General features: G+C 42.7%; 1 protein-coding gene across 1 annotated transcript in view; it reads left to right on the top strand.

Annotated features, from left to right (window-relative positions):
- The window catches only part of klhdc4 (kelch domain containing 4), a 119,693-nt gene that overhangs the window by 47,196 nt on the left and 57,066 nt on the right, over positions 1–15,431 (top strand). Inside the window, exons 6-7 of the mRNA XM_070896974.1 lie at positions 2,790–2,882; positions 10,316–10,475. Of these exons, the coding sequence (XP_070753075.1) occupies positions 2,790–2,882; positions 10,316–10,475 (253 nt within the window). The remainder of the gene's footprint in view (positions 1–2,789; positions 2,883–10,315; positions 10,476–15,431) is intronic.

Genomic DNA, 15,431 nt, shown 5'->3' with positions numbered 1-15,431 from the left:
CCCCTCAACCTTCTGAACTCAAGGGAATATAAACCAAGTTTCTGCAACCGTCCTCATAATTTAACCTAATTCTGTGGATCTGCGCTCTATCCCGTCTCAAATATCTTTCCTGAGGTGCGGTGTTCAAAACTGAACGCAGTACTCTCGATGGTATTTGACTAAGACTCAATACAACTGAGGCATAACTTTCTCCCCTTTGTATTCCAGCTCCTCTGAGATAAAGACCAACATTACAAAGATTTTTGGAGTGGATTCAGTGCAGTTTCACAACAATGATACCGGGGCTTAAAAGAGTTAACATGAGGACAATCCATTAGTCTTTTGATTATTTATTGTACCTGTTCATTAGATTTTTGTACCTGACACCCAAATCCCTTTGCTCCTCCATAGGGCCCAAGTTTCTGCCCTCTGTAAAAACAGGTGCGCCGACTTTCTGAAATAAAAAGGGCGCCAAAAACTTACCTTATGATTCTCCGGTCTCCTCAGGACGTTTTCGTGCTCGGCGTGGCGTAGTACAAGGGGTCGGGGGCGGAGCCAGGTCCCGGCGCTAGAGTGTGCGTGCATGTGCAGTAGCTCCAGAGCCCCCGAGGCTGCGTGGGAAGGGCCCGAAGCACGCCGGCCCGAGACCTGGCCGAATGGGCTCCCCGGGCGAAGATCGGGACTCGGGCCTCCCTCCCGTTCAGCCTCCCCCCACCCCACGTCGTCATCGGGGCCTGCCCACCCGGCATCTTGCTGGGGGCAGGCCCCGCCCAAAGTGTTGGCAGCGGTGGCCCGGCCCGTTCAGCCTCTTCTTTCCCCCCTCCCCCACCCCCGTCGTTGACGGGGCCTGCCCGCCCTGCATCTCGCTGGGGGCCTATTCCGATTTTATTTTCTTGGATCCTCACACTTCTACACATTGAACTTCACCTGCCACAGTTTTGCCCACTCATAATCTGCCTATGTCTCTCTGTAGCTTCCTGCGCCCATCTGCTTTCTGTCCCTTAGCCAATATTGTATCCACATTGCCACTGCCCCTCTCATCCCAAGGGTTTTAATTTTTTTAACAAGTTTATTATGTGGTACTTTATCAAAAGCCTTTTTAAAATCAATTGGGCTGAATTCGCGGTCCCATGGGCGTGAACGAGGTGTGCAAGTTCCAGGTGTAGGCATGAACTGCACATGTGCCTAAAGCCGGAATTTTTAAAGGAGAGAAAAATAATTTTTTTTCAATAATTTAAACATTTAAAAAACTGAAATAAGGTAAGTTTATTTTTAGACCCTTCAAAATATGTAAAAAAAATTTAAATTACCGGTACATTTTTTTCAATAATTAAATTACATTTTGATTAATTATAAATGTCATGTTTTAAAACATTTATTTTAAGTATTTGTGTATTTTTTTGGGTATTCCCAGTCATACTTATGGTGATTCCGTATATACGGAACAGGTCACCAGTATGAATGGGAATACCCCTACTTTGATTGGTTGGGCCGGCGTACCTGATCCTAGGGACACTTGTGAAATGCGAATGTCCCTGGGATACGTAGGCCTGTAGAGGCCCAGGACCACAAGTCTCCGAACCTCCCAGACCACCAGATAAGTTTGTAGATGTTTTTCAGGTCAGAGGCAACGTCCATGGGAAGTCTCCGACCAGGGGCAAAACTTGTCTAAACTGTTGCAAAAGTTTTGAGAGTATGTTTTTTGTTTAACACACTATGATAGCTGAAATCAGATTTATAGAATTTGATTAACTATTTTGATCTAAATATGTAACAGTGTAACCCAGTGTTCTCAATGCAAAAAGGAAGACCCGATGGGTGCAAAAGGTGGTGGCGCTGGGAGAGAAGCTGATATCTTGGAGTTGTGTATCTCTTGGAATAATAACCATGCCTACAAGATTTGTGCAATGCATAAGAATTTTACATGCAAAGAAAAGATCCCGTAGTAGTTTAAAATACTTAGGTGGGTGAAAAAAATTGGCACTATTTGTTATTTATAGAAAAATTGTAAAGATCTATATAAAGAACACATTTACAGTTTTGCTATAAATATCAAGTAGCGGAAATCAGCCCCCTTGATGGCATCATACTTTCCAACAGTAAGTCTTGTCACTGGGGTAGATTTTTTTTCCGATACGCCACCTTAATTGCACTGTTATGGATAGCATGATAGCTAAGCAGTTACTGAATATGCATGAATGGTTTCGTAGGTAAAAGACAGAAAAGCATACACATTGAAGTTTGTGAATACTTTCAAGGAAAATCATTTAGATAACATTTTAGAGATGATTTCTTCACAATTTTAAATTGTAACCATATCATTTGGTTTTTAATATGAATAATTTAACTCTTTGTTTCAATGTTGTTGCTGTTTATTCGCCTTCAATCATGTAGGATACAGCAGCTTTATTGTACATGGCATCCATACCCGATTTCTAGCTTGGAGGAGTAGGTATAACCTTCGAGCAATAATGCATTTTATTCGTTTTCATCAGTTAAAATGCTGTTGCTAGTAATAAGTTTAAATGATTCAATGAACAGATCTATTCAGCAAAAATGTACTCAAGGAGTGATATTGATCATTTATATAACTTCAGTATAAATTAGTAAAATATAGGTTATCTCCATTTAAGCTGCATTGTGAAGTTGATGTCCTTCCAGGATGAAAATGTTGCAGTGCTGTCTCACTTCATGCATTTCTGCTATTGAATCTCAGGCACAGCTTGTGGGTTGGAAGCTGTTAAGGATCTGTTGGTTTTACTGTGTTTTACGATACTTCAACTGTCATTTAACTACTTTTTCATTAATAGGGCAACAGGTGGACCATCAGGTAGAAGTGGACATCGGATGGTTACTTGTAAGAGACAGATCTTAGTGTTTGGTGGATTCCATGAGAGCACAAGGTAAGTTATATTTTGAAGGTGACTACAATCCTAGGTAAAACATCTGTTTGACAACACCAACAGCGAAACCAGTCAATGCTATGTATATTTATGAATTGAAGAAATTCACCAAGGACTCTTCATAGTTTCAGCATTTTTTAAGCTTCATTTCTTGTAGCTGTTTTGGTCCATTCCACCACAATCTTAGATTTTCATAGTCTTTGTTCTGTAACAAAGACATATTAGAGGCTACAAGTGAAGTAAGAACTGGGAGTCTGATACGGAGTTGACATGATTGTTAAACAGCTTTGAAAATGGTGTATTCATTATTTGCAATGTGAGGCAGTTGTCATGGTGTGTAAAGAATTGGTGTGATTCATTTATCCACAACATTAAATTGCCCATAATTTATTTAATTCAGGTGCAACAACACCTTACAAGGTGCAATAAAACATGAGCATAGAATTAACCAGGAAACAAAATACAAATATATACAAGGAATTTAGAACCACCAAATCGCCTATAGACTGCAATGCCAATGACTGCAATGGCTGTGAGGGGAATTCCTTCAACAGATCACCATAATAATGAACACTTGTTTCCCTTGAGAAGGTGGTGGTGGGTCAGGATTTTGAACCAGCGACAATGAAACAGTGGTGATATTTGTTAAGTCAGGATGGTGTGCCACTTGGGATGGGAACTTGGAGATGATGGTGTTCCCATGCACCTGCTGCCCTTTTTCTTCAAGACGGTAGAGGTCACTGGTTTTAGAGATGCTACCAAAAAAGCCTTGTCGAGTTGCTGCAGTGCATCTTGTAGATATAGTACACATTGAAGCTGATGGAGTGAGTGCATGTTTAAGCCAGTGGATGGGGTACCATTCAGGAAGATTGCTTTGTCCAAGATAGCGTTGAGCTTCTTGAGTGTTATTGGATCTGCATCCATCTAGACCAGAGGAGGGTATTCCATCGCACTGCTGACTCGTGCCTTGTAGCTGATAGAGAGGCTTTAGGGAATCAGGAAATGAACAACTTGCCACATAAGAGGCGATGGAGATAGACAAATCAACAGGGAAATGAAAGAGATGAAAACAAGAGAAGGGCGCAAGAGAGAAGGAGACCAAGCAAATAGGACAAGAGATAGAAATTAAGGAAATGGAACTAGTGTCATCCAATGACTCTTAAGTGTGAAATAGATTGGGAGTTGGACAGAGCATTTAATAATTATTTTGACTGAAAATCAATTTAGTCTTTGTGACCCATTCCCTTGTTAGTACACATGATTTGGCCCACTACCCCAAAAAGTTGGACACTCATTGCATGTGGGGTGTAACAAAAAAAGACTGTAGGATGACCTCGCTTTAGCATAGTCTTCATTCTTTAAGGATGTGTTTATTCTATCATGCAATAATTCCTGATGGAAACGCTGTAGACTTTGAGTGGAAGAAAGAAAGGTATTATGATTCCTACCCACATGGTATCATAAAAGCTGGAATGTGAAAAGGCTTTCAGCCAATCAAGCTTTATGCCTTCCATTGACTCTGTAATATCTACCTTATCATAGACAGCTTTTTTCAAAATCCCGAGGCAAAGCTCTTCATAGAGGTACAGATGATCCACTGACTATTTATTTCAGGGAGCTATAATATGATATTATTTCCTTGGGAGGAAGTTACTGCATTCGTGAAAGAGACAGCTTATCTCAACTGACAAGAGTTCAAATTCCACCATGGCAGCTGCGGAATTTAAATTCAGTTAAATAAATCTCGAATGAAAAGCTAGTATCAGTAATCAGACCATGTAACTACCGGATTGTCGTAAAAACCCATCTGGTTCACTAATGTCCTTTAGGGAAAGAAATCTGCCGTCCTTACCCGGTCTAGCCGATATGTGACTCCAGACCCACAGCAATGTGGTTGACTCTTAAATGCCCTCTAAAATGGCCTAGCAAGCCTCTCTCTAGGGCAATTAGGGATGGGCAATAGATCGCCCACATCCCATGAATGAATTAAAAAAATTAATTGTGCAGATCTCCTTCAGAATAAACACATCCAGCACTTCCTTTGCAGTATCCTGCTTAAATGACACATGTCAATTTCTGTACCATGTGGGAACTCAGGGACACTTCCGGTGTCCCTGACGACTACGTGTGCGGGAAGTGTATCCGCCTCCAGCTCCTGACGGACCGTGTTGCGGAATTGGAGCTGAGAGTGAATTCATTCTGGAGCATCCACGATGCTGAGAATGACGTGAGTAGCACGTGTAGCGAGTTGGTCTTACCGCAGGAGAAGGGTCCACAGCCAGCTAGGGAATGGAAGACCAGCAGGAAGAGTAGTGCAAGGAAGGTAGTGCAGGGGTCCCCTGTGGTCATCCCCCTGCAAAACAGATACACTGCTTTGAGTACTGTTGAGGGGGATGACTCATCAGGGGAGGGCAACAGCAGCCAAGTTCATGGCACCATGGCTGGCTCTGTTGCACAGGAGGGCAGGAAAAAGAGTGGGAGAGCGATAGTGATAGGGGATTCAATTGTGAGGGGAATAGATGGGCGTTTCTGCGGCCGCAACCGAGACTCCAGGATGGTATGTTGCCTCCCTGGTGCAAGGGTCAAGGATGTCTCGGAGCGGGTGCAGGACATTCTAAAAAGGGAGGGAAAACAGCCAGTTGTCGTGGTGCACATTGGTACCAACGACATAGGTAAAAAAAGGGATGAGGTCCTACGAGACGAATTTAAGGAGCTAGGAGCTAAATTAAAAAGTAGGACCTCAAAAGTAGTAATCTCGGGATTGCTACCAGTGCCACGTGCTAGTCAGAGTAGGAATCTCAGGATAGCGCAGATGAATACGTGGCTTGAGCAGTGGTGCGGCAGGGAAGGATTCAAATTCCTGGGGCATTGGAACCGGTTCTGGGGGAGGTGGGACCAGTACAAACTGGACGGTTTGCACCTGAGCAGGACCGGAACCAATGTCCTAGGGGGAGTGTTTGCTAGTGCTGTTGGGGAGGAGTTAAACTAATATGGCAGGGGGATAGGAACCAATGCAGGGAGACAGAGGGAAACAAAAAGGAGACAAAAGCAAAAGACAGAAAGGAGATGAGGAAAAGTGGAGGGCATAGAAACACAAGGCATAGAACAACAAGGGCCACTGTACAGCAAAATTCTAAAAGGACAAAGGGTGTTAAAAAAACAAGCCTGAAGGCTTTGTGTCTTAATGCAAGGAGTAATAAGGTGGATGAATTAACTCTGCAAATAGATGTTAACAAATATGATGTGATTGGGATTACAGAGACGTGGCTCCAGGATGATCAGGGCTGGGAACTCAAGATCCAGGGGTGTTCAACATTCAGGAAGGATAGAATAAAAGGAAAAGGAGGTAGGGTAGCATTGCTGGTTAAAGAGGAGATTAATGCAATAATTAGGAAGGACATTAGCTTGGATGATGTGGAATCTATGTGGGTAGAGCTGCAGAACACCAAAGGGCAAAAAACGTTAGTGGGAGTTGTGTACAGACCTCCAAACAGTAGTCGGGATGTTGGGGAGGGCATCAAACAGGAAATTAGGGGTGCATGCAATAAAGGTGCAGCAGTTATAATGGGTGACTTTAATATGCACATAGATTGGGCTAACCAAACTGGAAGCAATACGGTGGAGGAGGATTTCCTGGAGTGCATAAGGGATGGTTTTCTCGACCAATATGTCAAGGAACCAACTGGGGGGAGGCCACCTTAGACTGGGTGTTGTGTAATGAGAAAGGATTCATTAGCAATCTCGTTGTGCGAGGCCCCTTGGGGAAGAGTGACCATAATATGGTGGAATTCTGCATTAGGATGGAGAATGAAACAGTTAATTCAGAGACCATGGTCCAGAACTTAAAGAAGGGTAACTTTGAAGGTATGAGGCGTGAATTGGCTAGGATAGATTGACGAATGATACTTAAGGGGTTGACTGTGGATGGGCAATAGCAGACATTTAGAGACCGCATGGATGAACTACAACAATTGTACATTCCTGTCTGGCATAAAAATAAAAAAGGGAAGGTGGCTCAACCGTGGCTATCAAGGGAAATCAGGGATAGTATTAAAGCCAAGGAAGTGGCATACAAATTGGCCAGAAATAGCAGCGAACCCGGGGACTGGGAGAAATTTAGAACTCAGCAGAGGAGGACAAAGGGTTTGATTAGGGCAGGGAAAATGGAGTACGAGAAGAAGCTTGCAGGGAACATTAAGACGGATTGCAAAAGTTTCTATAGATATGTAAAGAGAAAAAGGTTAGTAAGGACAAACGTAGGTCCCCTGCAGTCAGAATCAGGGGAAGTCATAACGGGGAACCAAGAAATGGCAGACCAATTGAACAAGTACTTTGGTTCGGTTCACTAAGGAGGACACAAACAACCTTCCGGATATAAAAGGGGTCAGACGGTCTAGTAAAGAGGAGGAACTGAGGGAAATCCTTATTGGTCGGGAAATTGTGTTGGGGAAATTGATGGGATTGAAGGCTGATAAATCCCCAGGGCCTGATGGACTGCATCCCAGAGTACTTAAGGAGGTGGCCTTGGAAATAGCGGATGCATTGACAGTCATTTTCCAACATTCCATTGACTCTGGATCAGTCCCTATCGAGTGGAGGGTAGCCAATGTAACCCCACTTTTTAAAAAAGGAGGGAGAGAGAAAACAGGGAATTATAGACCGGTCAGCCTGACCTCAGTAGTGGGTAAAATGATGGAATCAATTATTAAGGATGTCATAACTGCGCATTTGGAAAGAGGTGACATAATAGGTCCAAGTCAGCATGGATTTGTGAAAGGGAAATCATGCTTGACAAATCTTCTGGAATTTTTTGAGGATGTTTCCAGTAGAGTAGACAAGGGAGAACCAGTTGATGTGGTATATTTGGACTTTCAGAAGGCTTTCGACAAGGTCCCTCACAAGAGATTAATGTGCAAAGTTAAAGCACATGGGATTGGGGGTAGTGTGCTGACATGGATTGAGAACTGGTTGTCAGACAGGAAGCAAAGAGTAGGAGTAAATGGGTACTTTTCCGTATGGCAGGCAGTGACTAGTGGGATACCGCAAGGTTCTGTGCTGGGGCCCCAGCTGTTTACACTGTACATTAATGATTTAGACGAGGGGATTAAATGTAGTATCTCCAAATTTGCGGATGACACGAAGTTGGGTGGCAGTGTGAGCTGCGAGGAGGATGCTATGAGGCTGCAGAGTGACTTGGATAGGTTAGGTGAGTGGGCAAATGCATGGCAGATGAAGTATAATGTGGATAAATGTGAGGTTGTCCACTTTGGTGGTAAAAACAGAGAGACAGACTATTATCTGAATGGTGACAGATTAGGAAAAGGGGAGGTGCAGCGAGACCTGGGTGTCATGGTACATCAGTCATTGAAGGTTGGCATGCAGGTACAGCAGGCGGTTAAGAAATCAAATGGCGTGTTGGCCTTCATAGCGAGGGGATTTGAGTACAGGGGCAGGGAGTTGTTGCTACATTTGTACAGGGCCTTGGTGAGGCCACACCTGGAGTATTGTGTACAGTTTTGGTCTCCTAACTTGAGGAAGGACATTCTTGCTATTGAGGGAGTGCAGCGAAGGTTCACCAGACTGATTCCCGGGATGGTGGGACTGACCTATCAAGAAAGACTGGATCAACTGGGCTTGTATTCACTGGAGTTCAGAAGAATGAGAGGGGACCTCATAGAAACGTTTAAAATTCTGATGTGTTCAGACAGGTTAGATGCAGGAAGAATGTTCCCAATGTTGGGGAAGTCCAGAACCAGGGGTCACAGTCTAAGGATAAGGGGAAACTTCTTCACCCAGAGAGTGGTGAACCTGTGGAATTCTCTACCACAGAAAGTAGTTGAGGCCAATTCACTAAATATATTCAAAAAGGAGTTAGATGAAGTCCTTACTACTAGGGGGATCAAGGGGTATGGCGAGAAAGCAGGAATGGGGTACTGAAGTTGCATGTTCATCCATGAACTCATTGAATGGCGGTGCAGACTAGAAGGGCCGAATGGCCTACTCCTGCACCTATTTTCTATGTTTCTATGTATTGTGCAGTTAAAAATTTACAATATTTTTTTAGAGTAAAGTATTAGTACCTTTTGATGTATTTACTTCACACAGTATAGCCACACTGAAGTAGTAGCATTGAATGATTAGGGATAATTGTGCACATCATCAGTTGCTGTTTCGTTGCACAGTGAGCGATTGTGCAATCATGAATGTTATTAGCCATGTGGCTTACATTTGAAGTGCTTTTTATTTAGGTGGAAATTTTACGACAACATTTTTTTGTGTATTAATTCTCATACGCCTGTAACTAATTCGAAGTAAAGCTCAGGGTTGTCACTAGGATTTTTCAGACTTCTCAATCAGATAGTTAAAGACCTTAATTGTACTTTCTTGATACATAAATTAAGCCTTAAAATACTTCCAAAATATAATATGGCATTAATTCCTTTGATTGGGAAGAGTATTAAAAAAAAACACAATCCACACTTCCCTTTCACCCAACCCCTGTGACTTCAAAATGAAGTGTTCAAATTTGCAGTTATCCCAGGAACATTATAAAATTCGGGAATGCTGTTTCAAATGGAGACAATGCAACAAGAATATAGATGAACCCAAAAATTCGGACATTCCAATTATATCCGGATAATTGAGAGGTATGGTTATGCATACTGCGCAGCATGAATAAAATTGTTCAATAATCTACATTGATAGTAATGCAGGCATAGTTGATTCATCGTCCTTAGCAAGACTGAAATCAGTAAGTTTATAGAATGATTTCAGTTTCACAAAATGATGGAGAAGTTCTGCTTCAGTAATATTAAATTGAATGTTTTTCAATCTTTGTAGTAACAGGAATATCATACTATTGTTAAGGTAAAAGGGGCTGTGTGACATTGATGAAAGTTTAATACTCAGCAAACCTTGTGACAGCTTTGACCTTTATGAAACATTATGCAGGTCGTTTTTAATTGTTTTTCTATTTACAGTGCCATTTGCCTACTTTCATTCTCGTTGCATTTGTATTGTTTAATTTGAAATTTACAAAAACAACTTCTTTTCAACGAAGAATTCACATTTCCACTTAACTGCAATTATAAGTGCAGGTTGTACCTCTTTAGTCCGGAAACATCCCGGGCCCGGTATCAGTCTCGGCGTCCCAGTCCATTGAAAAAAAATTGTGGCTCCACATGTTAAACGTAGGCGTGATGCATTTGGATGACAAATCCTGACAGCCTTGCTCTGGCCAGCTGGAGTTTTACACACAGGCTGGATTGACAGTGCTCCTTGCTGCCGAGGCCGCCTCTCCTTGTCTGATTGACAGCGGGCAGAGGCTGGGAGGTCCAGCTGTACAAATGCAGTGGAAAATATTATGCTATCTAAAAGGGTTAACTACTCATCATTTAAACAGAAAAGGTTTAATAAAAAATTATTTGTTTCAGGGATTTTGTTTATTACAGTGACGTTTACTCCTTTAACCTGGATACATTCACATGGTCAAAGTTGTTTCCATCTGGGACCGGTCCATGCCCTCGTTCAGGCTGTCAAATGGCTTCCACTCCAGATGGCAATATAGTAATTTATGGAGGTTATTCAAAACAGGTAATTTATTTATTTTGGGACTCTTCTATTTGTTCAGTTTAGCATAAAATAAAACAAGAGATAGTTATATAACAATAACAACTGCCTTGAAGAATTTATAGACATCTGCAATAATTTTCTTTTGACTGATTTGCTCAGAAATGTTTGATTAGGACATAAATATTTCTTGTGTCACAATTGGGATTCTAGATATCTCAAAAATAATCAAATTTCACCATAGTCACTGATGAGATTAATAGCCTTAGAAAAACTGATAAAGGGCATTAGGAAGTAAAATATAGAAAGCTTAGGGAAAGCGGCAGTCGCCTTGGGATAGGGATTGATTGATGATGTCAGAAATTAATAGGCTTTCCTGGTTAGAATTCGTTGTTTATTTTAGTTCGTGGTAGCATTTGAGTGTGGTTATTATTTGTGCAGCAGTATTGTGAGGCTCATCCCATGGTTAATTTAATTAAAGCGTCGAGTACTTGTACGATGCAGACATGATGGAAAGTCCCAACAAATCTCAGCTGTGTAGGTGGCAGGAGGTCTACAATTAGCTTCCCTGTCCCTGAGTTGGGCAAGGGCACAACAAAGGATATGGGCCCTGAAAATATCACCACTGTAGTACTGAAGACCTGTGCACCGGAGCTAGCCGCTCCCCATCCAAGCTGTTCCTGTACAGCTGTGATAAATCCTGTTGTTGTCCTTCCCATCATCAGTAAAAAGATGGAAGGAGTCATGCATTGTGCCATTAAGCAACACTACTCACCAATAATCTGAAATAACGGAGATAGTTGATGAAGATAATACAGTTGAAGTGTATATAGACAAGGGAGGAGGTCGTAGAGAAATTAGATAGCATAAAAATATATAAAGAGGAGGTACTTAAAAGATTGACAGCGCTCAACATAGAAAAGCCACCCGGTCAAGATGGGATGCATCTTAGGTTGCTAAGAGAAGTAAGGGTGGAAATAGTGGAGGCTCTATCCATAATTTTCCAATCCTCCTTAGATATGGGAGTGGTTACATTCCTGTTCAACAAAGGGGAGAGGAATAAGCCAGGTAACGACAGGCCAATCCGCCCAACATCGGTGGTGGTAAACTTTTGTAGACAATAACTTGGGACAAAAATAATTCTCACTTGGAAAAGCTCGGGTTTAATTTGTTAAACGCAAATTGGGTTTGGCTAACTTGATTAAGTTGTTTGAAGTAATGGAGAGGGTCGATGAGGGTAGTACAGTTGATGTACATATAGGTGCAGAAATTGCGGTCGGAGGCTTCCCGTGTGGTTAAGCCTCCAAACTGCAAAAAAATCTACGAACTTACCTGGTGGTCCAGGAGGTTCGGCGACTTGTGGCCCCGGACCTCTATGCGAAGGCCTGCGTAGAGGCCCACATATCTCGGGCGCAGACATTTCGCAAGCGTCCCTGGGATCCCGTGGGTTGGCCCAACCAATTAAAGTAGGGGCATTTCCATTCATACTTGTGGTGAGTTCCATATATATGGAATGGGAATACCCCAAAAATATACACAAACACTTAAAATAATTTTTTTTTAAACATCACATATTTAAAATTAAGCAAAATGGAATTAAATTAATTATTTAAAGCAAAAATGTTATTAAAACATTTTTTTACCTTTTTAAAGGGTCTAAAAATAAACTTACCTTAATTTCGCAGGTTTTTAAATGTTTAAATTATTGAAAAAAAATTATTTTTCTGTCCATTAAAAGTCTTGCACTGATAAAAGCAGGCCTTATCAGGCGTAAGAATTTCACCGGCATGCGCCGGGCAGAAGTTGGGCAAATAGCCCAACTCTCCACCAGTAAATGCCCATTTCTGTCAGGTTCATATGATCTGTCGAGGATTTATGACAGATTGCAAGTTCCGGGTTTAGGCACATGCACAGGACATGCCTAAACTCGGAATTGTAGAGCCCCTATAAGCACATCCGCACCTCGCACGCACCTGTAGGGGCGGCGAATTCAACCACATGGATTTTAAAAAGGCATTTGATAAAATACCACAAAATAAACTTGTTAGCAAAATTGAAACCCTTAGGATGGAAGGGGCAGTGGCAATGTGGATACAAAATTGGCTAAAGGACAGAAAGCAGGGAGTAGTAGTGAGCTGTTGTTTTTCAGACTAGAGGGAACTATATATCGGCGTTATTTCCCCAGGGGTTGGTATCAGGCCACTGCTTTTTGATCTATATTAATCGCCTGGACTTCAATATACAGGGCATAAGCTTAAAGTTTGCAAATGGTACAAAACTAGGAAATGTAGTAAACAATGAGGCGAATACAATTACAAAAGATTACAAAACAATGAGACTTCAGGAGGACATAGACTGTTGAAATGGGCAGACACATGGCAGATGAAATTTAATGCAGAGAAGTGTGTAGCGATGCATTTTGGAAGGAAGAATGTGGAGAGGCAATATAAACGAAATGGCACAATTTTAAAGGGGGTGCAGGAACAGAGAGACCTGGGGGTTTATGTACAGAAATCTTTGAAGATGACAGGACTTGTAGATAATGCTATTAAAAAAGCATTCGGGATCCGTGGCTTTAAAAATAGAGGAATAGGGTACAAAAGCAAGGAAGTTATGCTAAACCTGTATAAATCACTAGTTAGGCCTCAGCTGGAATATTGTGTCCAATTCTGGGCACCAGACTTTAGGAAGGATATTAAGGCCTTAGAGAGAGCGAAGAGGAGAGTTATGAGAATGATACCAGGTATGAGGGACTTCAGTTGCGTGGAAAGACTGGAGAAACTGGATTGCACTACTTAACAGTGTGGCAGAAGAAGTTTCAGTAGTAGCTTTCAAAGGGAATTGGATAAATACTTGAAGGGGAGAAAATTGCAGGGCTATGTGCAATGAGCAGGGGAGTGGAACTCAGTGGACACCTCTCTCAAAGAGCTAGCACAGACAAGATGGGCCAACTGGCCTCCTTCCGTGCTGTAAGATTTTATGATTATGCTAACCCTTTATAAATCACTGATTAGGCCTCAGCTGGAGCATTAGGTCCAATTCTGGGCACCACACTTTAGGAAGGATATAAAGACCTTGTAGAAAGTACAGAGGAGATTTACCAGCATGCTACCAAAAATGAGGGACTTCAGTTATAGGGAGAGACTAGAGAAGCTGGGATTGTTCTCTTTAGAGCAATGAAGGTTAAGGGAAGATTTAATAGAGGCGTTCAAAATTATGAAGGGTCTTAGAGTAGCTAGTGAGAAACTGCTTCCGCTGGCAGGAGGGTCGATAACCAGAGGGCATCGATTTAAAACAATTGGCAGAAGAACCAGGGGAATGCACTGCCTAAAAGGGTGGTAGAAGCAGATTGAATAGTAACTTTCAAAAGATAACTGGATATAGACTTGAAAGGAAGAAAAAATCAAGGCTTTGGAGAAATAGCATAGGAGTAGGACTAAGTGGATAGCTCTTTCAAAGAGCCGGCACATGCACAATGGGCCAAATAGCCTCCTTCTGTGTCATAAGATTCAGTGATAACCTCACAAATCTCAGTTAGGGTTCTGCAAGAATCACATCCTTGATCCAGAGATGGACATAGAGCTGAATGCCAGAGGGGAGCCCTCAACTTTAAGCCAAAATTAAACTGATTATGGCATCAAGAAGAGCAAAACTGAACTCAATGAGGGTCAAGGGGAAAACCCTTCAGTAGCTGATCCACTCATGGTGATTTTATTTTTAAAAAGAATCTACTCTAGGTTTTGGCTGCCACTAGATGGCTTGAGCACATATCAAGCGTCTCTGCAGTGGTGTGCTTTGAGTATGTCAACAATATTTAGGGAAAATAACCTCAAAAAATCTAGGAAGATATGTTGAGATCTAGTCATACTTAAAAGGGGAATTGTCTTTGTGAAAACTATTCTTGGTGTAGTGAAAAGAGAGATAGTTGTCATCTTTATAATAATTAAATCTGCAAGTGATTAATGCATTTGTAATGGATTTTATGTTATATGTCCATACGTGTGTCAAGAATTGATTTTAAAAGGGCCCCACTATTAGTGAAATTTACCCTATTGCACAGTATATCTTTGAAAATTGTACATACAGTATTGTTTCATTTGAACAATATGATAGAGCGAAATGCATTGTCATATATTGATCTACGTCTTAAGATTTGCTTGCTGCCTTTGGTCAAAATATTAGAACAAACATATATTGGGGCCAATTTTCCACGTTGCCGATTTTTGCCGCAGTTGTAGTGATAAGTCCGTTTTTTTTTAGTGGCTGACTGCGCCAAAAAAAAAGTTGCAAGTTTCGCCGGAATGTACTTTCATTTTGGAGCGGCGTACATAGACTTTAAGCTCTGTGGGTGGAGCTTAAGTCTGCGGCGAAAAACTGAGGTTGCCAGGGTAAGAGAGACAAACTGAAGGGCTGAGGCTGCAAAGTGAAACATACAAGATGCAGCAAGACATAAGCAATTGTAGAGCTCTGCTGCCGCTCCTATCCTGGGCCGAAAGGCCGCCGGTGCCATTCCTATCCCTGGCCGAAAGGCCCCTGGTGGCACTGCTGCTCCTATCCCAGGCCGAATGGCCCCCAGTGCCACTCCTATTCTGGGCTGAAAGGTCCCCGGTGCCACTCCTATCCCGGGTCGAATGGTCCCTGGTGCCACTGCTGCACCTATCCCGGGCCGAATGGGCTCTGGTGCCACTCCTATTCCGGGCCGAAAGGGTGCTGGTGCCGCTCCTATCACAGACCGAATGGCCCGCCGGTACCACTGCTATCCCGGGCGGGAATGGTCCCCTGCCCTCGTGCCTCTCCTATCACGGGCCGAATGGCCCCCCCTGCCCCCAGTGCTGCTCCTATCCCGAGCCGAATGGCCCCCTTGCCCCCAGTGCTGCTCCTATCCCAGGCCGAATGCCCCCCCCCCAGTGCCGCTCCTATCCCGGGCCGAATGGCCCCCCTGCCCCCGGTGCTGCTCCTATCCCAGGCCGAATGGCCCCC

The sequence above is a fragment of the Pristiophorus japonicus genome, chromosome 13 (assembly GCF_044704955.1).
Source record: "Pristiophorus japonicus isolate sPriJap1 chromosome 13, sPriJap1.hap1, whole genome shotgun sequence".
NCBI lineage: Eukaryota > Metazoa > Chordata > Chondrichthyes > Pristiophoridae > Pristiophorus > Pristiophorus japonicus.
This window is presented reverse-complemented; position numbering and strand designations above follow the sequence as displayed.